General features: G+C 41.4%; 2 protein-coding genes across 9 annotated transcripts in view; one reads left to right on the top strand and one right to left on the bottom strand.

The window, feature by feature from the left end:
- Positions 1-26,855, bottom strand: part of ESRRG (estrogen related receptor gamma) — a 381,433-nt gene that overhangs the window by 145,830 nt on the left and 208,748 nt on the right. The window contains exon 1 of one of the 6 annotated variants that reach the window (XM_090135027.1): positions 7,834-7,965. The exons of the other annotated variants lie outside the window; for them this stretch is intronic. Coding sequence (XP_089991153.1) covers positions 7,834-7,889 — 56 coding nt within the window. The 5' untranslated portion in view covers positions 7,890-7,965. Of the gene's footprint in view, positions 1-7,833; positions 7,966-26,855 lie in introns of those variants that run through there. 6 annotated transcript variants of the gene reach the window in all.
- On the top strand, positions 7,809-11,625 carry LOC149918885 (uncharacterized). 3 transcript variants are annotated; one of them, XM_090135033.1, is made up of 4 exons: positions 8,071-8,273; positions 8,400-8,522; positions 8,611-8,711; positions 9,013-11,625. In XM_090135033.1, the coding sequence occupies exons 1-4, from the start codon at positions 8,249-8,251 to the stop codon at positions 9,169-9,171; spliced, it is 408 nt and encodes a 135-aa protein (XP_089991159.1). In that variant the 5' UTR covers positions 8,071-8,248; the 3' UTR covers positions 9,172-11,625. The 3 variants fall into 3 exon arrangements, 2 of the variants coding, with proteins under 2 accessions (XP_089991159.1, XP_089991158.1); XR_016464011.1 differs by lacking the exon at positions 8,071-8,273 and adding an exon at positions 7,809-7,889 and having other exon boundaries at positions 8,611-11,625; XM_090135032.1 differs by having other exon boundaries at positions 8,611-11,625.

Below are 26,855 nucleotides of genomic sequence, written 5' to 3'. Positions count from 1 at the left end.
TTCAAAGCTCTCCGACATGCGAAGGGATGCTTCTTCACTGGAAACACATGCAGAATTCATCTCAGAGCAACAGACCCAGCGCAGCACTTGAGGAGTTAAATTAACCTGCCTTTGCACGAGGCGCTTTCAGATAGCTAAATGAAAACTTCGGGAGCGCCGGGAGAAATGCTGAATTTCAGCTCCTGATTAATTACAGTGTTCGTTAGGAGCTGATGCTACACCCCCCCCCTGTGCACGCACACTGACAGCCCCTTGCTGCACACCTCCGCTGGGGTGGCAAAGGGCAGGCACGTGCCACCACCTGAGCCCGTCTCCTGCTTGTGCCTGGAGTCCAGGCGCGGCGCGAGCCATCCGCGAGATTTGTAGGAGAACAATGAGCTGAATTAAGCCAAGTGTGCAGGGCCGGGTAATTCGGCCGATTGTTGTTTCTCCATCTGTGACACCACGGCCTCATGATTGATGGGACAGGTGCCATTCGCGCTAATGCAAGCCACCGGCGGTGGCTGCTCAGCTCTTTAAATATCAGCCAGCACCAACTGGGCCCAAGCAGCTCCGGCCAGAACAATGATGGGGTGCCCGGGTGCTGTGCTCAGATACCGGGGATTCAATTCTCACCCCTTTATGCCCATGGAAATAGCTGGTTAAAGACACGGCATTTTGTGCCACTGCACAACATCTCATCTGTCCCATCACATTCACGGCTGCTGTGAGGACACTGCCAAGGAATTCTGACACGGCTGGAAAGGCAAACAGGATTTAGGAAAGGGAATCTTGCATTCACAGAGCACTGAGCTACCACAGTGAAAGAAATGCACCTTTCACTGTAAGAATTTTACCATTCTCTGAAGATACTCTGCCGGCCATCCATATTCATTTGCTTTCAGAAACACGTTCATGATTTGTTTTTTAGATGGCATCTGAGTGTTATTTTTACCAGATGCTCTTTTTTTAAAGAAGGATAAAATAACTGTAAAAAACAACACTTCCCCTCCCACCACGGACTTCATGAAATGTATTCTTCTGAAAACTATTTTAGCATTAATACTTGTCAAGTGAGCATATATCACAATCTATTTAAGAAAGAAAACACTGACTGTAAAACATTAAAGGACATCAGCATTTGCCCTCCAAAAAGACAGGAACCAAATTCTACTGCCAATTAGAAGAAAAAAATTAACATAGCAGATAAAGAATACATAAAAATTGCATTTGCAATATTTGAAGAACTGTACAAGCTGGCAGTAACTAACTGGCTACACTCTGAGTACATACAAGAATACCATTTCATCATTTGGTTACCCATTGTTCTTTACTAGACATTCCCATCTTGCATTTCCTTTCAAATAATCAGATGTGAGGTTCTAAAAGTATTTTTGGAAGAAATACCTTTTTAAGCTATCCTAGGAATGGGGAAACAGAAGAGGAATACTGTGCATCAGGATGGACTAAACAGAACAATCCATCTCCTCCTCTGCCCACCTGCCCGGCACCTCCATCCATTTCTGGAGGAATTTCAGAAACGCTCAGAACAAGCCAGCACTACATTTTAGATGTTCTCATTACACCTGCGAGCGTCTCTACATCTGCAGGCTCTTAAGGGGGTTAAAAGAGGATTTCTAACATCTAGCTGACTTCTGTCTTTTGGGGAGAAAGCTCATTAAAAAAAATAATAATAATAATTGTATCTTTACTTTAAAAAAAAAAAAAAAAAAATCACAAAAGAAACCTTAACTTCTGTTTGTTTGGGTTTTTCTGAGGCCACTCAAAAAGAGCTACAGGAACTCCACATCTTCTCATTCTAACTTGCCAGAGCCATCAATCTCTGATCACACCTATTAGAATCTCTCCACAGCCAACACTACATTTTGCGACAGCTTGACCAGTTGTTTAAGGAGAGGGTGTGTGATGGAGCAAAGCTAAATCGACACATCTGTGATACTTCTGACACCCCTCAGCATGGCTAATATTAATTTGTTTTCTTTGGCTAGGTAAGTGCTGCCAAAACACATTACATATGGTATGTAGTTCCAATCAAAACGATGAAAAGGAGAAGTGCAGGGTTTTTTTTTCCACTTAGAGCAGCACGAAAAGATACAGAGGAGTAAGAGACATCCCTGCTAACTTACAGAGTAATAACCTGGAAAACTACAAACCGCTTTGTCTCAAAGTTTGCTTTCAGAACAGAGCCCTTTAGCAGAGTCTGTCCCCCCATGTAAGGCCTGCAGCACAAATCTACAAAGATATTTTACTCAGGGAAAGGGAATATAATTTACAAGACACGATAAGAAGAGTGTATTTAGACTATTCTCACCTGCATAGAAGTAGCGCATCGTATTTCAGTAGGTTATCATATAAATAAACTGTCCAATTCTGGACAAGGATGCTATAAGTGGTTTGATTAGACAGAGATAAAGGACCCCCTGGTTAAATACACCCTTGATATAACAACATACTGCAGGGCATGGAGAGCTTTTACCAGTTTCATGCGCAGTGTTGCATGTTAGTATTGTGAAAAACATGAGATTTACATTTCCAATATTATTTTCTCTTTTACCTTGCGTGTTACTTTGATCCGAATAGGAAAAAAATCCCCCCAGAGTTCATACAAACTCAGAATGGAGACTCACAACCAGAATTAAATTCAGCGATAAACACAAACAGCATAAGCTTGCCTCGTCTTCTATAAAAGTACCTGTATCACCCCAGTTTCACTAGGATATTAACAGCTGAGCTTTTTCTTAGCAATACTGGGAAACTGAAGCACAAAAAGAAATTCTATTTCCAATTTAAAGTAGAAAATGGTGCTCAGATTAAAAAGCTACGCTGCCTAAACTGAGAAGATAAATTTGTAATGAGACGAAATACCTCTTTAACATAAACCTGCGGTATTAAGGAACAGCCAGGAGAAAAGCCTTTCTCTGAAAGAAATACAAATTAATTGTAAAACATTACAAACATTGTGTAAACAAGTCCAAGAGAATTAAAGCTTCTGTAACATAACAAATACATAAACTGTTTTACAGGACATCTACGTCAAAAGGCAATGGCCTGCTCTATCCATCCAAAAATCACGCTCCAAAGTACAAAGGCAAAGCAGAATCCTTTAAAAATAGTGAAGTATTACTATTTGAAATAGCAATATGTAATTCAGTTTAATATTTTTCTTTAACATTTAAAAAAAAATTACTTCTGGATAAGCAAATAGCAACCAAAAAAAAAAAAAAAAAAAGGGGGGGAGGGAAGGGGAGATAAGATTTAATAAGTAGTAACTGTCGTTAAAATTGAGAGTGTGTTTTACATTTTTGTCTGAGGACAATACAATATATATTAACAATCATACATGGGAAGATTTTCCACCCCTCCAAAAAATAATCATATCCATGAGGTAAAAACATAACCCTGTGTCCAAAGAAACATGGAGCTGAAAAAACAGTTCACTGATGGAGAGAGAGCCAAAAGTTATAGGAATGTGAATAAATATTAGTCACATACATTACTTCAAGAGGATTTTTTTTTTTCCAATTAAAAACACAGTTTATTTCATAGCAAAGCTGTGAGTACAAATACATGAAATACTACAGTACATGGAGAATCTGATAGAAAATCAGGTGCAAACTCCATCTGCGACGCTCTTTTATCTGACTGGCTCACGGACAAGAAAAAAATAACACAAAAAAGCAGCAATTCTTGACAAGCAGATACATAGAGAAGTTGAGATAGCTCTGCATACATGAACTGGATACGTGTCTATGTGGATATACACAATAATACATGTACACTGCACACACTGCATTAAGGAATATGCTGTTTACCTGGGTACATAGCTGTACATGTATTTGAACTAAAATCCACCGTGCACAGGCAGGATTTCCACATAAATAAGAGGTTAATATACATGTAACAAGAATGCAGCCATACATGCTTTTACAGCCATGACTGTGTGCACACACGATTACCTGAGTCATGCCTAAAAGTAAAAGAAGGAACATAAAATGTGAAAGAACACGTAATAAGTGGAATGTCAAAGCTGCAGAGACTGTTGGTGTCATCCCTGTGCTATCAAACATACATATGAGTATGATTGGAGACAGAGAGGCTAAATATTTCACTGTCAGAGCATGTCGAGAAACGCAATTCATTTCTCTCTCATGTGCTTTAGGACAATGACAATTTAATACAAGGCCAGTGGATGTAAAAGAGATAAAAACTGAACAAACTGGCCCAGCATAATCACAGATTTCCTCTAGAGAGCCTGGCAGCACGAGGCTCATATGCACTTGTAATGGATCAACATTTTATTGTTTCTCCCCTCAATGAATTTGCTATGAAGAAGGATTCGGAGCAAAGCTTATCTTATAGGCAGAGGTTACTTTAAGCTTCAGTGGGAGAAAGAGTTCTTCTCAGTATTTTTCTTATTTATTCTATGCACTTCACCTACGCTAAGCAAAAAATAATTGAGATACTTCTTGGAAGGTTCAATTAAGTGTCTTCATTCCAACTTACACTTCCAAAGGGGTGCAAGTAACCTCCCTGCAGATCAAGGGTCAGTCGTTTAGAGATATTCCATAAATGAGTAATTGCATTGCTTATGAATAATCCAGATTTTTGTTTTGTATTTTTATATCGTAATTTCCCTCCGTAACATACAGAAATAGCAGTATGGACCGACAGATCTGTGAGTACAGACATATCATACTTTTTAGCTACTCTAAGCAAAGTAGGTTTCAAGTATTGTTAAATATTATCATAGACAAGTTACCTTCTGTATTTGATGAATAGCACTGTGTATTTGAAATTAATTGCAAAAGTAGGGTTGGCTAATGAGGCAGCCCTTATCTTTTCTCAGCAGTGCAAGCACAAGTATTTTTCTGCTGGCTCAATATTTTCTAAATGCCCAAAGTGCTATTAACTAAGTTGAAATCTGATTAAAATAGGAACATTGAAATATTCGCAACAGCTAAGGCAGCTCCAAAATAATACTAATAATAAAAATATATTTTTTAAAAAGCTGGAAAAATCCTTATCTCTTTTCTTATCATTAAGTATGTGTTTTGAAAAGTAATAATTAAATAAATTGCTCCCTACAGATTCTCCCAGTTGTTGTGCTTCCCATTAACGTCTCTGAAAACAGTTTGTTAAGACAATAGTTATTCTGTATTATAGAACTGTGGGGATGGTGGCCTCGTACCCGGCCTCTATTTAGAGTGAAATTTGGATGAGATGGTAAAGCTTAAGGACTGTGAGGAAAAGAACAGCATGCCTGCCTTAGGAAAAAAAAAAGAAAAAGAAAAAGGGAAAAGAAAAAAAAAAAGGTACAGAAAAAAATGATCAGCTATTCAAGAGAATTAATGGATATCCACAAGGGCTTTGCTAATAACATGGGTTAATTACTGCTGCAACGCACCAGGCTCAGTAAATAAAAGAGCACAACTATAAACACATTGAAATGAGCAACCAGCACTAAAAGAGGGGCAAGCCCCAGCAAACGCGAAGCTGTCAGGCAGGCATTTCAGCACAATCCCCTTCTACTTCGCACAGGATTTAAAAACTTGCCGGCACTCCATCAAAACCGAAAAGCCAAAGAGCTGGAACCGGAACCAGAAGCGGCAGAATGGCACGGGGCCTGCTGGCTGCCCACAGGCAGGAGCTGCTCGCTCGCCCACACTGGGCTGCCTGCACCCGGCTGCCTGCCTGCGCTGTGCACCAAGGCCCGAGCACCTCCAACTTCAGGGCTTTATGCCTTAATAGCAACTTGATCTGCTCGCTCGGAGAGAAATGCACCAGGTTAAAGATCTGCACTGCCCAGAGGGACTGTGGAGTGGAAGCAAGCACCGCTTCCCACTTTGTAATAAGACTTCTTCATCCTTGCTCCCTTTTTAAAATGAAAGGTACTTCTCGGATCAATTGTCTGGGAATGAGAAGCTAAGCCAAAGTACCCAAAAGAGCAGCCAAACTGATATCAACTCTTACATTTCACACATGCAGTCGCACACACACACGCACACACACAGATGAGTATTTACATGCTAACACCCGTGAGTGTGTGTGCACAGCCATTCCACAGTCCATTCCCACACAGACCACTATCACATACACGCATTTACTACACAAGCCGCCTACCTCCACTTTTTTTTTTTTTTTTTTTTTTTTTTTTTTAAAGTGCTACACCCGCTCTGCACAGCCTTCATTTCTTCTCTCCTGTGCATTATACCTGCTGCTGGACAAAACAAAAATCTCTGCTCGCTATGAGCTGGGTGTGTTTGACGTCTGAACACCGGCGCACAGAGAAGTGCTGGGGTTCCACCTAACACCGTGAGCCACAAAGGGCAATGTACACAGTGCATGGAAGCTCTCTGGAGTTACAAATCTCCTCCGTTTCCTATGTTTGGCATACGGAGATGGCATTTAAATTTATTAAGCTGGTCCACGCTTCCCCCCCCACACACCATTTTTTGGAATGTTTCAATTGCTTTCCCTTCTCCCAGCAGCTGTGACAACTGTTAAAACAGTCAGTAAAATTAAGTCTGCTCTATAATCCTTCAGTCAACGTTACATTTTAATCAGAGGGTGAAGGAGATTTCAGGTTCCGAACGCACGGATTCATTTACAATGATTAAACTGACACGTATGTCAAAACGAGCAGATACATTTATCGCGCCCGTTAGCTTATTAACTATTAGTAATTATTAGTGTTATTGTTATTGCTGAAAAAGCAGAAAGCCAGGGCTGCAGCTGGCTGGGAGTTACGGCATTCTTCAGCACGCTGCCTTGAAATCAAAGCCTACCTAGTGATGGTCAGGCAGATGTCTGCCCGCTCCCACAGCGTTCTGGCAATTTTTAGCTCCAATCCTCTCTGCCCTCACCCATGCGAGAGAACCGCAGGAACTACTGTATTTATTTTCCTTACGCCCCTCGCTCACGAGTGCACGTGACGATATGGAAGTCGATATAAGTCAATTCACAATCACTACGAATATGAATAACGTGCAAAACTCCGGGGCTGAGGGCTTGTTAGTGGGGACGGAAGGAGGAACGCGCTGAGCGGCGCTGCTCTGCGCCCTCCGCTCGGGGAGGCACGGGGAGGCCGTTCCGATGACTTTTAATTGAGCCAAAGAGGAGGAAGAAAAAACAAAACAAAACAAAAAACCACAACAACCCAACGAGTTGGAATCTTGCACCGGAGCCAAAAGGACATGTGCCCCGATTTCATTTCAATGCATCTCCTCTAAGAGGCTTATCTGAACTAATCATTCAAATTAGCTGTAAGAAGGTAAATTCAAGAAAGCTCCTTTGGGGTGGGGGAAAAAAGCTCTAAGAAAAAAAAAAAAAAAAAAAAAACCAAGAAGGAAAAAAGAAAAAAAAAAAAAAGCCTTTTGGTCTTTTTGTGCATTCATTCCGAAGAGCTCTGCCCGGCTTAATAAGAGCTGCGGGCTCCGCGCCGTGACGTTCCCGAAGCTGTCCCCGGAGCACCCGCTGAGCGCGGACCCTCCGTCGCTCCCCCGCGCGCCCCGGGCTGCCCCGCTCCCCCCCCCCTCGCTCTCCTCCGGCGCTACGACGGGAGGCGGCTCTGCCTCGCGGCCCCACGCGCGGCGCCCCGCCGACAGCCCCCGCGGCGCGCTCCCGGCTAACCCGGCAAGTTGCCGAGCCGGCCGCGGGCAGCCCCGAGGCGCGGGTCGGGCCGGGCCGGGCGCAGCGGCTCCTCGCAACTCCTTCCCTCCGCCCTCCCGCCGGCCCCGCGCGCACCTGTCGGGCTGTGGACGGCCACCGCCGCGCGGCGCCCCGCAACGGCCGCGGCGCCGCGAGGAGGCGGTGGGGGCGGGGAGCGGTACCTACTCTTCCTCGTAGTGCAGGGAGAGCGGCTCCGGCAGGCAAAGTTCTACCGAATCCATGTGCGCCCGGCGACCATTCTTCGCGCGCGCGCGCGCCCGCGGGAAGGCAAAGTTTCCGTGGCCCGGCGCCGCGCGCTTGGCACGAGGGCTCGGCGGGCGGCGCGGCGGCGGCAGGCGCGGCCAGCGGGGACCAAAAGCTCGCCCGCGCGCCTAATCAAGGACTTAAAGCCCCGCTCCGGGCTCATGAATATGAAGCGGTGCTTTACATATGCGGTCCCCCCGGGCCGGGGGCGCGGCGGATTGGTGGGGCGTCGGCCAATCGGGAGGCGGCGGGGCGGCGCGCGGGCCGCGCGGCAGGTAGAGGGGTGGGGCGGGGGGAGCGGCCTGAGGCGGCGGCCGCTGGGGCAGCGCCCGCAGACATGTCGGCGGCCCCGGGGCGGAGAGGTACGGAGCCGGGGGGCGGGGGGAGGAAGCGGCCGGTACGGGGGCAGCCCAACTTTTTGAGCGGCTGGGGGCCGGGAGAGGAGTCTGCGTATTAATATTCTGTCTCTGTTGATCTAAAATTGATAGACGTGTTTACGAAAGTGGAGAAAGCAACTCGTTCGGTACGCGTTAAGGGAGGTTTACCCGGCAAAACCGGCGCTCGGCTCCATTCTGACCCGCGCGGCCGCACCGGGCAGCGCGCACACACAGGTACGTGCGTTCTCCAGCTCGGCACAACGCCTCGTGTTTAACGCGCACCCACGTGCAAATATTTAGGTGCTGACGTGTAAATATTTAGCTTTAGCTAACAGAAAGAAGAGCTCCAGAACCGATCAATTTCTTCCCCGGCTGCTCAGGGAGCGGCGAGGGGACTGCCTCAGCCTGCTTCATTTTAACAAGGTAGGACTACACTGTAGCAGTTCGGCACTGTTACACCTCGCGGTGCACGCAGACCTTGAAAGCGTTCCCTACGCGCTGGATTTCCGCCTAGCCCATTCTGCCCGATGGGAAGGGCAGCGAGCAGAGCCCCGCTGCGTGCCCGCAGAGCGCCCGGCCCCGCCGCTGCAAAGCGCTGCTGGGAGCCAGCCTGCCTCGGCAGTAAGGAAGGGGCCCTCGCCCAACCTGCTCCAAGCAAATAAATAACCGTGCTCAACTTGGAAACGTACGGATAAATGTTGTTTTTCTTTCCTTCTGAACTCAGCTCAACCGCTTAGAAAAATCTTTTATTTACGACTGCACCCCTACTCGATGCAAACGGCAACCTTTGAGATCAAAACATACCGGCGCACACCCTCAGAAAGCGTTAATACCAATCACCAGTGGGAACAAAAATGCCCTCTCACAGCATTTCACCAAATGAACGCGGCTGGAGAAGCCAAGTCCGAAATACGTAAGTTCAACAGATGTGTTTGTACGTGCTCACAGCAGAGAGATGCCGGCATTCTGTGCCCAACCTTATGTAAAGGCTGGGCCTGTGGTAGAAATGCATGCAAGCTTAGGAATCGGAGCTGCGTAACAAAACTGCAGCTCTGACTACTGTATAAAAGCAGGTAGTAAAAGCTTAATTACCAGTAGCATTATGCTGTCTATATTGTTAAATGTGAACTCTATAATTAAGATGTAAATTCACGTGTGAGCAGTGAATTACAGAGCTCTGAAATGTAGAGGAAAATCCAACCACGCTGTGGAAACATCAGACTTAAATAAATAAATGAAAATGAAAATCAGTTTTTATTAAATTTTAGAACGAGGCATTTAATCGTGTCACAGTATTAGGATGCTCTCTGAGGAACAATTGGATAAATGTGGATTTTGGAATCAAATCAAAACTTAAATAACACATGTTTATTCTATGTATCGGCACCTCTGTAGTATACAAACCAAAATACAGTTCCTATAAATTGATTTTCATGTGCCCTTTGGCAAACTATGAAAATAGAATCGTATTGTTTCTAGTGTCTCTAAGTGTCCACTTATAGATTTATATTCGAAAATGCTATTTTTCAATTTTATGCTAAAATACTTCCAAATCATTTCATGCATTTCTGTTTTCTTACTTTTAGTGACCTATACCCAGTCTGTATAGGTAGGTCATTTCATCAAGTCACTTCTACGTATAAGTCCTCTAGAATATATCCTCCTTCATAAGACAGCTGATCCATTTTGAAATGTACCAAAGCACAGGTCAGCTTTAAATTCTACTTTTGTTCATTATTTCTTAAGATGATGCTTTTATATTCAGATACTGAAACACGATGTCTCTTTACTTCTGCCATGGAAACCTTCCTTTCAGTATTCCCATAGGTTCTGCCACCTCGTTGACTTGTTCCACCCATACCGTAGTACACCATCAGATATGTTTTTCCTCTCTCTCCATTTGCCATCACTATGTTTCTCTCACCCATCTCTCATCCAAGCAAGTGTCTCTCTTCCCTGCCAGTGCTGCTGCTCAGGCAACCAGAAATACAGTGCTATAGTTTGCACGCTGATAAACAAAGCAGTTGGCCTCTTCCCTGGGACTGAAAATGCCACCTCCACCAGACCAGGGCCTGGAATTCCAACTGTGTTCTTGAACTTGGATTTCAGTTATCCATCAGTTTAGAAAAAGAAGATAAGAAATATTACTGCAGGCAAATAAGCTGGGTGTAAGCATAGCTTCACTTTCCAAAGCTTTTCTGGAGAAACAAATAAAATAGTTCTAGGAAAAAAATAGGGGGGAGGGTGAAGGGGAGGGCAGGAGAAGCTCATACAATTTAATTAAATTTTATCAGGGGATACAGAACAAGAGCATGCATGGAAATGCCCATCTGCACTAACTTATCAAAACGAACAGTGTAAAATCTTACCACAAGGAGTCTATACAAAACAGTGGTAATGGAATCAGAAAGGGGAAGGAAAAAAACATCCTGGATGTGTGCACCAGTCAAGGAGCATTACTGATCAGCATCTATGTTTCCATCTCTATGCGCCTATGTAATTTGTCTTACATATATTCCACGTTTAAGTATCTTTACATTTATATACTACAGACATTTCTAGCCACATTCTTATAACACAACTAGCTCAAGGCAACTGAAGAAGTATAATTCAGTGGCACATCACAGAAACTGCACAGTGAATTGTGTCAAATGTGTACTTAACAAAAGGCAAAGCTCAAGTCAACTGGCAAGGAGTAAGAATGTAAAATACATTTTATTAGCTGCAGATAATTAATTTGAAAACAAGTACATTGTTTAGTTATCGTAACATGTTGGGAGTTGGACTCCATGATCTACAGAGATCCCTTCTAACCCTGCAATTCTTTGATTCTGCAAAATTTTGCCATACACTACGGTACCTTGTTCAAAGCATAGCTGGAGAATATCAGTAAGGTTGAAATAAATATCGAGTCATCATCAAATATGTGGTTCTCTCTTTATTCAAAATCCTAAGTAAAGAAATACAGCTCAAACGTTCTGTGCTCTGGAGCAACGGCAGAACAATATTGTCAATGTCCACTGGTCTTACGACACTTTGGCCTTGTGTGCTTATGGCTGGAAGGCACTTGGTGAATCCCTGGGTGTGCTGCTCATGAATGAAAAAAAACCTAATGCTACAGACGTTCAAAATCCCGCTCACCTGTTTGTATGTGGTTGGTTGGACAAACTACAGCAGGCTATGCCTTTAAAGCTACCTACTTCAGTCTGTATTTAGGACTAATTAATTACTCCTTGTTTTGATCCTAGGTAGAAAAAGCACAAATAACACTATCCCAGAGTGCTCTTTAAAACTTGTTTGCAGTTCATTCACAAATATACAGAGCAAGGCATGTAGATTTTGCTGCTACACTCTCTATTCCAGTATATAAGAGTCTGTGTGAAGTAACACAGCAATTACCTTTCTATGTTACTAAACTGCTTTCGGTTCCTCCGGTCTCAAAAAAAAAAAAAAGATCTCAATATTTTCTCCTCATTTGATTTTCAAGGGCATGGGTATTTAAATGACTGCCTTCACTGGTATGAAATAGAAACAGAATAGAAAACAGTTCACACCGCTGTAAATGAAAATTATTCTCTTGACAAAGCATCTTTTCCAAAGCCTCTGACAAAACGAGAGGGAAAAAAAATAGGAAAAGGAAGCTGCACATGCTTGTCACCTACCAAAAAACGATGACTCCCTAAAGATAATTCAGGTAACACTTCAATATGGATATCTCACTATTACCCCGAGCTCTTTTTTTAGTGTAAGTTTCTTCAGAGAAGCTGAAGTGCATTACTGTCTCAGACAGCCAAGGATAAGATGACTGAGGGAATTCAGTTGCTCTGTTTAATTAATACAGGATTATTTCACTTTCATTTTGTGGAGCTAATAATATGACTGGTGGAATGTCAGTAAAAATTAAATCATAAACTAGTGCAGTACCAAAGGGAAAACTTACTTTAGTTATGGATTATTCCCAGCAGAAATCTCGAAAATCTTATACATATTTACACTGATAAAATACCACATGTACTTCATGGGATACTGCAAGCTCTCTACAATCCTTATGGCATGTATTTACAGAGCAAGAGTTAACATTTTGAGATTATACATTAATAAATGAGTTGCAGTTATATTGTTTCTTGAATGTTAAGCACCACATACTAAGCACAGGAACATGTTCAAGGTCAATGTCCTATTTTAGACCTTTTCAGCAGCTGTGATATTATGATAATCGTACTTAAAATATTCCTATAGAAAGAGTAAATTAGTCCTTTTCACTAGAAGGATTATTATGATAAATAACAAATCTGAAAGAGGACAAATTCAGATCTCTTATTTTTCAATGTGATAACCTGCCGTCCCTTCCTGCGATGGCTTATCTATAGAGAAATAAAATAAATCCACATTCTTCTCATACGTGAGAAGGCCTCACCTATGTAGAAATATCTCTCTTGAACTACTTTTCCTTTCTGTTAGAACCAAAACACTCCAACTGGCATCCCATCCTATCGCCCGTACTGCAGCGAAATGTTATATCCCATAAAACCAGAAGGGAAAGAGGAAAACAGCATCAGCAGCTATTCCTAAGCAAGATTAGGAGTTTAACTCCATCTAACTGGGGGATGAGATGTGTCCCTCAGTGGGTCTTTTCCCACTTCCCCATCAGCCTCCCACCTGACTGGAAGCTCAAGGTGCTGAACATAGAAAAGAAGACGACAGAGTGTGAATATTTCCCCAGGGAAAACCCCAATAGTCTTTACTAAGAGCTGACATGAACTGCTTGTTACACTGGCCCCAGGATATCACAGCTTGAAGTGAGAGCACACATACACAGAGCCACCAACCATTCTCAAACCTTCTGCGCTGTGTATTTGTGCCTGTGCATCTACAGGAGGCTCCTATGACATCTGACTTGGAGCCTGTACACCTGCTGTACAAAATGCATTATCTCCAGCTTGCCTTTTTTTTTTCCACCTGACTGTCCCAGCCCATCTTCCATTACTCTTCTTTCTTTCTTTTTCTCTCCCTACTCTCCCTCCACTCCCTTCTCTCTGGCATTTTTATTATTAATGTTAGTGCTATTATTACTGTCCAAGCATAAGCTGATCCACAGGGGACCCTGTGTAATTTAACCCCTCAAGCACTAAATTCCTTCACATGTGCCAAAGACACAGGTTTGTTGTTGCCTCCAGCAATATCCCAGGAAGACGAGTGATGGCGGTGTCATATCATCACACAGCGACTTAATCTATTGCGACACCCAGGGAACAGGTAACTGAAGAGATTTACAGAACATGCTCTCTGACTGAATACAAAATGTTATCCCCTTTCCCAACAAACTCACGTCACATGCAACAAAGTGAAAAATTTTGCCCTCCTATGGCTCATCGTTTTCATGACTGCTTTATCCAATCCCACCACCCTATGAGTCACCCTACTGTACATCTCCTAGCTATACAACAATTTTTTTCACGGTTTTGTTCTCTCTCCTTTGTTCTTCTTAGGTTCTCTGATTAACAAACAGCCAGATCATGTTGAACTGCCACGTAGCATAGCTTCAGAAATCTTTTATCCATACACTAGATGACTGGAACCATCACTTACATCAGGGTTATCTTTTCGTGCTGTCTTTATGTTGTCTGACATCTAATGTATGCTTCTTAAAACAACAGATTAAAGGCGTTCCACTTTTTAAAGGTGCAAGGAATGCTAAATTACGTACAGTTTAGGTACAATAACCACTGACAAGCAGGAAGGCATCTACATCAAGTACTGAGAATCAAAAATCTAATCTGCCTGTCCATCATGAACTTTCCACATGGGTGTCCCATTTTATTATCCACAAACATTAAGAAAACTCAGTGTAATATAGAATTGCATGGCTGTTCTCTCCAGGATCAAGGTGAGATCCTTTACGTTCTAACATTTCACTGACCTGGGAAGCAAGAATTTGCTGCAGAATTAATCCTGAACTGCAGCAGACAAATGAGAATAATGAAAATGTCTTCAACTAACTCAGAATAACCTTACTGTGCTGGTAAGTCAGAGCTTTCACCATGGGAAATTATCATTTCTGAAATAGCTAAAAGGAGCTGGTAACAAAGGTTGAGTTCACCTGCTCAAGAGTAAACAAAATATCCCTCCATAAGGTGCTAGCTACTTGTATCTCTAGACACCTCCAATCTAATGCAGGTAGGGGCTTTGGTACTGAAAGCAACTGATACCTATCCCAGTGGAAATATCTAATTTTTCCTTCTGTAAACACAGCTTCTTATGAAGTCATATATCAGCTGACTGACCCCTTAACATATTAAGCTTTGCATAGAGGCACAGTCAGGCTCCATGTCAAATGATTTCTCGGATGCAGAAATATGTGCATAAACCAAGTACGAGAGGCAGTTAAGCACATCTTGTGCTTTTCCCCCATCATGAATATGAAGAGACGACTTAAATTTTTGCATGGCCACGCAGCTCCCAGTTGGGTCTGTAGCTTCTATAGAAAGGGGGAATTTGCCACCAATTGCTCTTCTCCCAGGTCCTACAGCTCCATCCAACTGAACATCAAAGCTCTGATTTTTAGTACATCAGAATCACTAATTAAAAAAGGTGTTTGTTCTGGTTATTACAATTTTTATATATATATATATTACTGTACTAATACAATTGAAACAATATAATCCTAATGTCACCCGTCTGCAGCTAAAGCCTTCTCTTATCACCTAAGTTTCTTTCCTAGAGCAGTCTCATTCCTATTGACCAGTCAGTTAGTCCTATTCAATTACTCAATCTCCAATCAATAGATTTAGTTGTGTGTAATGGTTAAGGTGTAAACATTATGCACACACTCATCCAGCTTAATTCAATGCCAACAGATCTGGGTTTACATTCTAAACTCCTCAATGAGAAAAATGCAGAAATAACCTTTTCCTATTAGCTTATTTTCTATCTTCAGTTCTGCCCCTATTTCAGGTGCTCTATTTCTAGAAATTAACCCATTTACGATAGAAATTTCTGTCTTTCACAAATAAAAAGGAAAAGTGAAAATTGTAATCATTTAAATGTGCTGAATAAAGCCGTAAGACCGTTGTATGACGTTCAAGCAGATCCAGTCAGTATTTTCCTGCAGAACTACGTACTCAAGGTGTGAATTGATCCAGAAAGTACAGCCTTTAGATTTACTGCGCCTCTGACACTTCTATCACAAAGCATTTGGCTCAATTACTGTAGCGGCATGTGTGCGTGACTATACCTATACATATACACAGACAAACATATTGTATCCTAGGCTCGTGGTTATCTACGTGTATTTATTCTTACTCAAAAAAGTATGTAGTAAAAGGGCAGTTGAACCAACGCACACATGCAGGTGAATGGCTCTATCTTTCATTTAGTTCAAAGCTTCTTTATTAATTTTGTCCCCCCCAAAGCTCACAATTCTGTGAGAGAGAACTGATCTGCAGGCTCACCAAGTTACAGGATGTCACGCTCCTCATGGTATCTCCTCTGGGAGCTGGGCTGTACAGCCCTTTCTCAGCCGAACACTTCACTACTGCATTCCCCCTCCCTTAATAAAACACTGCAGAACAGCTTCCTGATTACTTGCTTCCAGAGACTACATCCATTTTTGTGCATCTCGAAAACAGATCTGATACCAGTGCTGTAACACAATATCTCTGCTGACCAGATAACCCAGAAGAATATAGTTACAACTTATCTGAACAGAGTTCAAATAATACTCGCCAATGAAACACCAGTTCCTTGGAAACTCCCTGGCTGTTACCTGCCTTGAACCAGTGCAGGGATGTGTTCAAAACAGCTGAAGTTTGTATACATGAGAATGGTGGCGCAGAGCTGCTACAATAAGAAAATCTAAAGCAGTTTCTGCCTGCAACTATCACCCACGTGGCCTTTCTGAGAGAGGTGAGAATTTCTTGACTACCAGGAGTGTAACAAAGGCTTAAAAAAAGCAGAAAGGCTTGTAGAAATAAAATATACAGAAAAGGGAAAGTTGCAATACAGTTATCCTACTGACCTTTTCACTCCAACTTCAGATTATCTGCTCCTGGGGTATTAACATAAACTGTTCCAGCCTTATTAAAGGCCGTATCTATATTCTTTAGTGCTGTTTGCATTCGGTACGCATATTTTCAGAACGCTAACGGGCTTTGTTCAATAATGAACTTGGCAGCAGAGCAGGAATCGGTTCTCTTTCAATGTTACTTTCTAAATAAATTATCTAAACCTGATTGAGTTAGATCCGTGGATCATGCTTTGGAAGATGCAACTCGGAGTTTCTGAATAAAGTGAAGCACTTAAGCAAATCAGGCTGTTATTCTTCATCCACTGAGAAGCCTGAGATTTAAGATGAAAGAGCAGGGCTGCCTTTTCTCTCTCCTATGCTGTGAGGTTCCTTCATTTTCCCTGTTTCCCCAGTAGATTTACTTGTAAATCTGGCGACAGCCACATCTGAAGTCCTGAGCTCTGACTCCTGACCTCGGTTATGTTAGCCCTTCCCTGCAGAAGAACTACCCCTTGGATCACTGACTTGCTATTATTCTATGGTTAATAGACCTGACCTGTGCAATATTTTTTATCTGGCTACAGTCCTATCTCTAAATTCTCTATTTTGAATGAATACCGATTTTGTGACATGAAGTCTGCTATATAATGAAATGCAAACAATGAAAGGGCTAAATCAGTTTACAACAAATCTATTTGTCAAACAGTGTGGAGATGCTCCCAATTTAGTCCAGGCGGTTCGTGCGGCTCTTGATAAGGGAGTTAAAACCGAGCCGTTCCGCCGCATGAAAATAAAAGCATCGGCAAAAGAGAAGCATTTTCTTTTGGAGAATCTTCCCTGTAACCTGTAGCTAATGATAAAAAAAATAAAATAAAATAAAGCCCCCCGGATTCCGCAGGAATTTTCTCACAGCCGGGAGCACTGTTACAGTAGGTAACAGCAAACGCATCCCCAGCGCAGTCCCCTTATGTCACATTTGCATTTCTATTCAGCTACATCGCCTGACAATGAAGCAAATGGGTCTGCCTTATCTGTACAATTCTGGACAACAGAGATTTCTGAGCCATACAAAGGAACGAGCTTAACATTCAGCACTCAACACTTCCCCGCGCACCCCCTCCCAGGCCCTGGGGGGAATGCAGGCACATAAACACCTGTCCACACCAAAAACTGGAGCTGTCACACGCTGCCGGAAAAGGAAGCGGTTAAAATCAGAAATAAATAAATAAGAACCCATCGAGACTTTTGAGACGCTCGCCCTGCCGCAAAGAGGGAAGCAGCCCCAAGCAGCCAGATATTAGGGCTTTATTTGGAGCGCACCAGCTCCAAAGTGAAGGAGTGTCCCTGGAATGTGAAAGTAGATGATATCTCGGCGAGCAGTTGTTACCCCTGCTGTCCCTGTTAGGCTGGCATTTAATAGACAAATGAAAGCTGGAGATCATTTTATCAGGAAAATTTCATATCACCCTACTTTTCATTAGGAAACCTTTAGCAGCTAGCCGGGCTAACTCCAGCCATTTCATCTCAGTGCGAGGAAATTTCAGGCTAATTCCTTCAAAATTAATATTGTCTCATCTGCAACTTAGAAGTGACACAAAAACTGCACAAGCTGAAGCCTCCAGATCAAACTTGTGTTATGACAAGACTTAAACCAGTTATAATACAGGTTAGGGCTTTAAGCAGCAGAGAGAAAAAACGACAGTGACACCATTCTGTAGACACTCGCACATTATAAAGGCTGGCTTTCCACAACCTACTGTAGGCAACCTGCTTTAGCTGGGGGTTGGACTTGCTGATCTCCAGAGGTCCCCTCTAAGCCCTACAATTCTGTGATTCTGTGTTATATCTGTACATGCTGTGTCTGACATCTTGGACCTCTCTTACCAGTTCTCCATGTAACAAAATCCACTTTGTGTGCACTATGTGGAGTTCAAGAAACGCCATGTTGGAGGGAGCCATCTACACATTTATTTTCATGTGCAGAAAGAGAGTTTTAATTTAGGGCAACAAACACATAGAGCAGTGAGGGAAGATGTCTTTCTTTTTGTCCTGCATCGTATATCCTAAAGCATAATATACATTTTGCATAGCATACTGAATTTTACATTGCTAGCTTTAATTGTCCTGAACTTCCAGGTAAGGTTATTCTTTGCTGTTGAACAAATGCTGAATTTCTCCCCAGAGGTGGTTGCGACGAGTACTGATTCTCTATCTTTTCCTCACTCACACAGTTTTGAAGATTTACAGGCACGAATATCATCATGTTAACATAAAATGATATTATTATTGCCAAAAACAAGACAGCTAGCACGGAGGCAGTGAGGAATGCAGAATGCTTGCTTAGATTCAAAGGCAGCACAAAGCTCCTAGAGCAGTCAGTTGTTTTTAATTCTACCACCAATGGCCCAAAAGCTGCTGCCTGCCACACGATTTGGAGCAAGGGATTAGGGCATGTTCTGCCTCCTTGAGAGTGAGTGAGAGACCAGCCAACTTTTATTACCCTTAGCAATGAAAATGGCTTTATTGCTGAGGATGAATGAAACTACCAATTGCCCTGGTATCATACCTCCTAAAGCACTACAGATCCTTCAAATGCTGTCAAGGTGACAGATCGCTTTTATCCTCGACTGTGCAAGCACATGGCTAGAGCAAACTTCATGGAAGGCGTGTGTACATGGTACAGTGCAGAACAAATATTTAGTCCTTAAATTTGCTGTGATAAAAAGGGAACCTACAATAAAATTAAATAATTGATACTAACCTATCAGCATTTAAAAACATTTTTCTAAACTATTGTTAAAAATGCGATAGCACATACTACTACGCTGCTGTAACTACTTGTGTCTGTTAATTTATCAAAAAATAACTATTCCAGATGGAAGAGAGATAACTGGATAATTAAGAAGAAAAGTAACCATGGGAAACATTTTCCATAGATTGATTCAAGGTCTGCTTGAACCTTAAGTCAGGTCATCTAAAAGGCTTACGTAGCTACCCAAAAGAAAACAGCTTCTTTCTTCTGCCCTGCGAGGATGGAAGTTGTAGGCCACATTTTGCTGATTGAATTACCACATCTTGAAGATACTTATCAAGAAGGCTTCTACACGCCTGCCCCTCCTGGAACAGAACAAGCAACAGAGCTGACCCAGAAGAATTAGATGAGAAATTCAACTAATTAATGAGCCCTGCAGGTGGAATATCATTTCTTCTGCTCTTTGGGGCATATGCAAGGTCAGATTTCTTTTTCAGCATCAGGTCAGATTCACTCATCTGTCAACATATACAGGATTTTTAAGAAGAATAGTGGCCGCATATTTACCTTACATTATGTCATAAAATTAAATTGTCCCCACTATCAAGCCAAACAACTTAGTGTTTTGTCTGATGCCCACTGAAAGGGGAAAATTCTTTAGGCGATTTCAGCTTTATCAGAGTTCTTTAACATTACCTCGCTTCTCTGTGGGCAGCAGTTTGAAATAATGAAAGCAACATTTTCCATTTATGAAAATATTCTGGAATGCAACTAAAAACATCTTGGAATGCATCTCAGTTCCCTCACCGTGCTCTGCTGTCTTTCCTATGTTTGCTTTTCTGAGCATTGCATGGCACAATTTTCTTCCATCTGCCAGGGAAGTTTCCCAAGAAGTAAACCAACTTCAAGATATGAGTAATCTGAATAGAAAATACATTCAGATAGAATTCAGAATGATTATCATCTCACCTCATCTGTTTCCTGAGCAGTATGTGCACTGTTACTATCCAATGGCCTTGCTGCTAATAAACTTGTCCCACCCCCCATCTGCTCCTCTTGCTGGCCTCCTGCCACTTCAGCCTCAGTCCTTTCCTGTCTTCAAGATGTCATTCAACTTCACTTGCTCTCCTACCCATTTGTTTCTCTTTCCAAGTGAGATCAAGCATATATCTTTCTGTGTCTCTCTCTCCAGCCTTTAGCTTCTGCTCCATCTTTTTAGTAAGTGTCTATGTTTCTGCTCCATTTATCATAGTTGGCAGTATGCACTATGCAGGTGTCAAGGAAACCAAGAGAGAGTTCACTATTCATGATACTGCCTCTTCAGCCTTCTTGTGGCTTGCCACTGAGTGTCAGGTCCTTAACATTAAGCTATATGTTGAGAAGAATGTCTATCAGTTAAAGACAAATTACTTTAAGCCAATACAAGGACACATAAAGAAGCAAGGCTGCTTTAAAATTAGCTTTTTTCAGTCTCATTCTGACCAGTTTCTGTATCATTTTTCCTTGTATCTCTTCATTACTTGAGCTTGTGTGTCCTCACTGGCGGAAGATAAGCATGCACACCATTGCACAATATTGGACATCCCACTTACATGCAGACCTCAGTAAATGTTAATGAAGTTGGGCATTAGGAATTAAGTGCTTTTGTTCATCTCAGACTTGTGTTTCACTAAATATAATCCTGCTCAGAAAGAGAGATGCCTTGTGCTCAAATAGGAGAGAAGCTACAACCAAATCCAAAATGCCCTGCTGCCTTCCTACAGACTGAAAAAGAACGTTGCCATCCCCTCATGGGCTGGGCCTGGGAAGGAGCCTCAGCATTGCCTGAAGCCCAAGCGCAATCAAGACCCATTGTTTTTAAATTCAACACTCAATTCCGCAAACATACAAGCCGCATTCATATCCTGGAAAACTGGTTTAATTCACTGTCGCACCCAGAGATAAACTTCCCCATAGGTACAATACTTAAACACAATAAAGACAATTGAAAGCAGCTGCAGCATTACATTCTCAATTGCAGCTATTGCTCTAGAATTGTAAACAGAAAGTGTTGTGATGTTTGCTGTTGGGTTGTGTTTTGTGATTGTTGTTTTCTTCTTTTTACATCTCTCAAAATATTCTTTCAAATGGCATTTTGAATAATGTGAAATGTCCCTTCACTGTTAACAGCAGAAGATCTGGACTAACATCGTCACCATCAGAGTCTAGCTTAGCAAAGACATACACTGACTAGAAGATAACTCCCAAAAAGCACATACAAAAAGGGTTTTCAGGCCATGCAGGGTTTTCAGGCCATGCTCTTTAGGGATGTGGCAAATTTAGGGGAAGAATCAACCAGAGAAGCACCTGGGGATTATTGTAGATTCTGGATCACCTCATGTTTTTTGTTACACTAACACTTATTGAAACACATGATGTAGCTTGAATCATTTTTCAAAAAGCCAAGCATGAAAGTTTCCAGATTAAGTATTTTTTTTTACTCATGATACACAGGCAAGCCTGACAGTCTCTACTGCTCAAACTCAACATGGACATGATTCAATACTTCTTATACCACATGGCAAAGAAGCAAGGATAGAAGTCCCTCACAATCCTTTCTAACACTGCCATCCAGACCACCTTCCCGTTTTCATCCATTGTTAGTGTGGCATCCATATGACAGGCAGAATTTATCTTACAGAAAGTTGGACAAGCAAGTCTCCAGTTTCTACCCTTGCTAAGTATAAGCTAATACACATCTTACACATTTTTTTCTTATCCATATTATGCATTTATTAAAACCAGCTTGCAAAATGGCTTTGTGATTGGCAAAGCTCTGTCCTATAACTTTTTGCATCTTGTTCCATGTTATTTCTGTGGAAGTGCAAAAGACGGTTCACAAATATAACTGAAACTAATCTACCATAAAAAATTCACCTTGCAAAACTTCTCAGGAAAATAAAGTTTCCTATTTCTCCAACAGAGTTAATGCTATGCAAATGCAATCTGAAATTTAAATTTGAACATTTAGACAAATCTTTTCCTGGAATTTTCCCTTTTTGCTAGAAGGTAATAAGATATATTTTAATCCTCCGAGCAACAATATGTCTGCATATTATTCAGCAAACATTACACAAAAACTTTACTTAAGGTGCAGAATATACAGTAGCTTCCCATACAGTAATGTATTTTCTGTCACAATTGCACTACCTGGTAAGAATCTAGCTACTGAGGAACATCAGCACAGAGTGGGTCAAGGTTAGGGCTGCAAAGTAGCATTGGTGCAGAATGGCAACACGTTGAGAACAGGTGACACAACCTGAAGGGTTATGTGGCATGCTACGACACACAGCAGGTTACAGTGATGTAAGGAAAGGTGCCCCTCCTACCCTGACAGAAAAGGACAGCACAAGACAACGTCCCGTCCAATGGTCTTTACTCTTATTTTATTCCTCAACCTTCAGCTAACTGTCAGAAGTTCAATCTGCCCCTTTACAGGTGTGCTGGTTCTGTGCTGGCCCACACTGTGTCTGGCACTATCACAAAGAACAAATAAATGCAAGCACAGAAGCCTGGCAGATCCAACCGCATGGAGCTAACAAGTATTTCCCTTGTCGCACACTCTCCCTTTAACAAAGACTAACCCGTGTCTGTGGAAAAACGTTCTTCAGGAACCGGTGCCATCACACACAATGGGGCAGATCCACACCCCATTGACCACAACTACATATTTGTTTGTGTTGTCTCTCTGGTTCGACAAGTCTGTGTGATGGCACTTGTCAAAGCTGCTTCGACTAAGCTGTTCTGCATTTGTCTGGCTGGATTTGGACTTCCCGGATCTCTGACTGAATACAAAGTGATTTGAAAAAGCAGTGTTTGGCAACAAGCACAGTGGGGAGCGCAGTGTGTGTTGGTATACAAGAGCACAATGTGTTCTTCATAACATCGCTGGGGGAGCGTGCTGCAGGAATCTCCGCGCTGTTGAGATCAAAATGGTCTCCTTTGTTGTCAGCTGTTTAATAGCAGCTGTTTAATGTAATTCCAAATGATCTGCATGAATGAAGTTGTCATTCTTGCAGTTCACTTTAATGTAGTTTAGGAAAAATAAAATAATGTCCCACAGTTTAGCTGGGTTATTTTTCTGTTGTTCTTCAGAAAAGTTGCACTCTTCTACTAGTCTAGCAAATAATAAGTGTGTGATTTCCAGAAATAAAACATGTATTTCAGAGAGGGAGGAAAAAAAAATAAGGTGAAGAATCAAATATTCCAACTTCTTTCCTTAAGAATACTTTAGAATGGGTGATTAAAAATATCTTCAGTCCTTAAAAATTACACATAAAGAAATTAACTTGCCAGCAAATAGGTGAGCAAAGGAGTATCTATTTCTATATGCACTTCTACACACTTTCCCCCCACGTGGATTACTTGATTTTTTTCCAAGTTGTAGCAGAATACAGTGAAAAACAAAAAAAGATGTAATCCTTTTGATTAAGTAGTTTAGCATGTAGAAATGTGCTTCTACGATAGGCTTGTTTTTTGTTAAAAGTCTGTTTGATACCAAGAGTGATAATAAGGACTATCATCGACAAGAATATTTACAGTTCTCTGATGAACAATAGAGGGCACTAATGCTTCTAATCTGGGAAACGCATCACGCACCAGACAGAAAAAATAGCAGTGGTACTCATAGCACACAAACCACATCATCTATGCTAAATACGTAGATAGTATAGAGAGGATTTCTGTCTCTCAGAAAAGTTCTCTTTGTCCTTTAAACTTTTTTTTTTTTTCTGCAGAAACTGGGATGTGATAATAACACACTAATACTTGTGGCCTTTCAAAGCGTTATTTTCTTTTGTTCAATGAACAAAGCATAAGTAACTTTTCCTCATACAAATCCCCCTTCTGTGTACGTTCTCATCACATTCCTGCCTGTTTACCTACAGTTCTGTGCAATAGTTCAAGGTAAAACAAGTCCCCTGACAAATGCAGAGCCAAAGGATGCTTAACCTGTGTGTTACATGTGTTCCCAGAGAGCTCATGTAGAAATATCAGCTACAATCTTCAGCAGGAGAGATAGTGGGGTTCCACTTGGAAGTTACAAGGGCTCACTGTGGGGATGCTACACCACTGAAACACCTTAAGCAACGTAATTTTGCTCAGATGCAGCTGGTGAGAGCGCTCCTTTCCCAACGCATGGGCACAGCAAGTATTTGGGAAAGCCTCTACACCTTCAGCTACTTCTTTCCTATCAAAGTTAAACAGTTTAAAAACACCGAATATCTAACAAGTATTAGAAAACAATCCAGCCTTTTTCACTGCTTTAATCTCTAGAAAAGAAAACCAAAAAACTTGCTTAGAATTGCTAGCAACTGAGCACCATCTACCTTTTTAAATGATTTACCAGTCTTTCTCACTACTATTCCAACAAACGGATTTAATTCACAGCCTTGGAGATTGAGACTTTGGCAAGAGAAACTCAAACATCAAAGAACAACTATGGACTGCTGCTAACCTTGTAAAAAATAGGTAAAAACATTTGGATTAATTCAGACCAACTCCTTTCTGGAGCAGCTTAAACACTAGTGTTCTCATGTGGTAATTTCAGTTTATATTTTAAATGAAAAATGAAATGAACTACATGTTTCTGTACACCTTACAAAATCTTCATGAATTGTAGGGCTTAATTTCTGATTCCTCAATTCCAGAAATGATGTACTAGCTTTTATAGACACCAAATGCTAACAGCTCTTAGATATTAAAACCTCGTTCACATCAAATGATACAGCTTTAAAGAGATGTGAATAACTATGCTCAAATCTGAAAGCTAGATTCAACTGTCATCTACTACATAATCAAGACACATACAATTAGATAAAATAATTTAAATTTCTGTCCTGAGTCAACATGAAATATAAGGAGTTTCTACCTTCCAGTCAGGAACCTTTTGAGATTTTTTGGCCAAGATAATATATGCAAGCACTTCTTTACTTGACCATAACAGAAAGGCCAAAAGCAAGCACACTTTTTATCCAACCCTCATTAAGAGACTTCTGACATCAAAAGATTATCCCATAAATTTAAAAGTTTATTTATTTAATGCTTTTCTTTTAAAAATATGACCTAGAGGCAAGCATTCTGCCTTTAGTATCTTATTTTTCTATGCCATTCAATTGGCCAATCTTTGCTTATTTCTCTGTTCTTCTCAAGAATTTATAAAAGGCATTGCAAACAAAAAGGTAAAATACAAGCCATGCCACAAAGGATAATCATTTCAATCTGGGATATGATAATAATTAAATGCTATCATACTGATGACCATCAGTGGTATATCGTTGACTGTCTTGAGAGACAAGTAACTGCCAGTCACAAACAGTATCTGTGATGCTGCAAAACACAAAAGGAAGCATATCCTGCCTATGGAAATAGAGACCAATTCTTGTTTATTTCTATGCTAAAAACGTAAGCAGGAGACAGAATACTGGATGCTAAGACTTATTTGAACACTTTGTGTACAATAAAACAGCAGTGGGCCAACAGACATAGAAATACACAGACATACAACATATTTAGAATATATGAAAAGGAAGCTGCGTTTATAAATAGGAGAAAGTCAGGAATTTTTGATGGGCTATAAATAATTATTTTGAGCAGTTCAAACTCACTGCTGGTTTATCACAGACATGAGTTTTTTACTCTACACAAGTGTTAAAACTACAGCAAAAATACATAAAAGCTCAAGATCCTATCTGTTGTCCATTTGTTATGAATTTTCCTTGCCCAGCCATCAGCAGTTCCACAATGACTGCTGCCCATTATTGCTCTGGATGTCACTTGACCGTCTCGCAGTTGTTGCTTGGAGCCCTTACTTAGGTCAGAAACTGTTAGTTTGAGTATTCTCCCCAAGTCAGAAGTATGTTTTTAAAAATCATTGCATCACAAAACTGCTGGATACGTAACACTGTAGGTCTCAAATATTTTGAAGGTCACATGGGATAACTCATGCATATTGCTTGACCTGGTGTTGTTCACCATTCCAAAGCACCGATGGCATCCACTCTCCCAGCACCGCTTTCCTTTCACTCTCCTGGTTAGCCAGCACTGTATGCAAAGTAATCCAGAGGCCATCTTACTACACAAATAAGAATTTACTGGGTCCTAATCCATCGTTTTTATTTGATGGATATTTATAACTACACTGGGCCAAATTTTATTACTGGTTACATCACCGAATCTCAACTCAGAAGAATTTACTTCCAGAGAGTTAGGTTGGATTCATACCAGCACAAAACTAATCTAGAGGCTAATGGAATAAAAAAAGACCTTTATCAAACAACAACTCTAGCAAGGTCATTTTTATTCTTTTCATTTTCTTACTGACCTTCCTGGAAAAATAACCAACATGGAAATGCGTTAGCAAATATCTAAACTGCAGCCAGTCACAGCCAGCAACTTCCAGAAAATATCCATAGTCACAGAAAAAAATATATCTATAGCCCACAAAAGAATTTTTAGAGAACTTTAAGATCACCGTCGTGGATTGAATTCAGATACTTCATCTCATACTGTTAGACACAAAACTAAAGCTAGTAAATCTCAATGCAGGAAGTACTGCACATGCTAACTCTTGCGTTTTCTTCCCATTCATCCTTCACATTTTCCTGCAACCCATCATTTGTCCTCAGTCTCAGTTCTTTAACAACAGGAACTATGTAATAACCAGTCTGAGATCTAAAAAGAATCTGATCCTGATGGAAACAGATGTAAACTCAGCAAAACTTCTCTAGCCTTAAACTAGTTGAACTCTGGACCTCTGGACCTCTCTTATCCA

This window comes from Phasianus colchicus, chromosome 2 (genome assembly GCF_987193195.1).
Source record: "Phasianus colchicus chromosome 2, bPhaCol1.hap1.1, whole genome shotgun sequence".
Lineage (NCBI taxonomy): Eukaryota > Metazoa > Chordata > Aves > Galliformes > Phasianidae > Phasianus > Phasianus colchicus.
The sequence above is the reverse complement of the archived record's forward strand: the minus strand, read 5'-3'. Positions and strand labels throughout refer to the sequence as shown.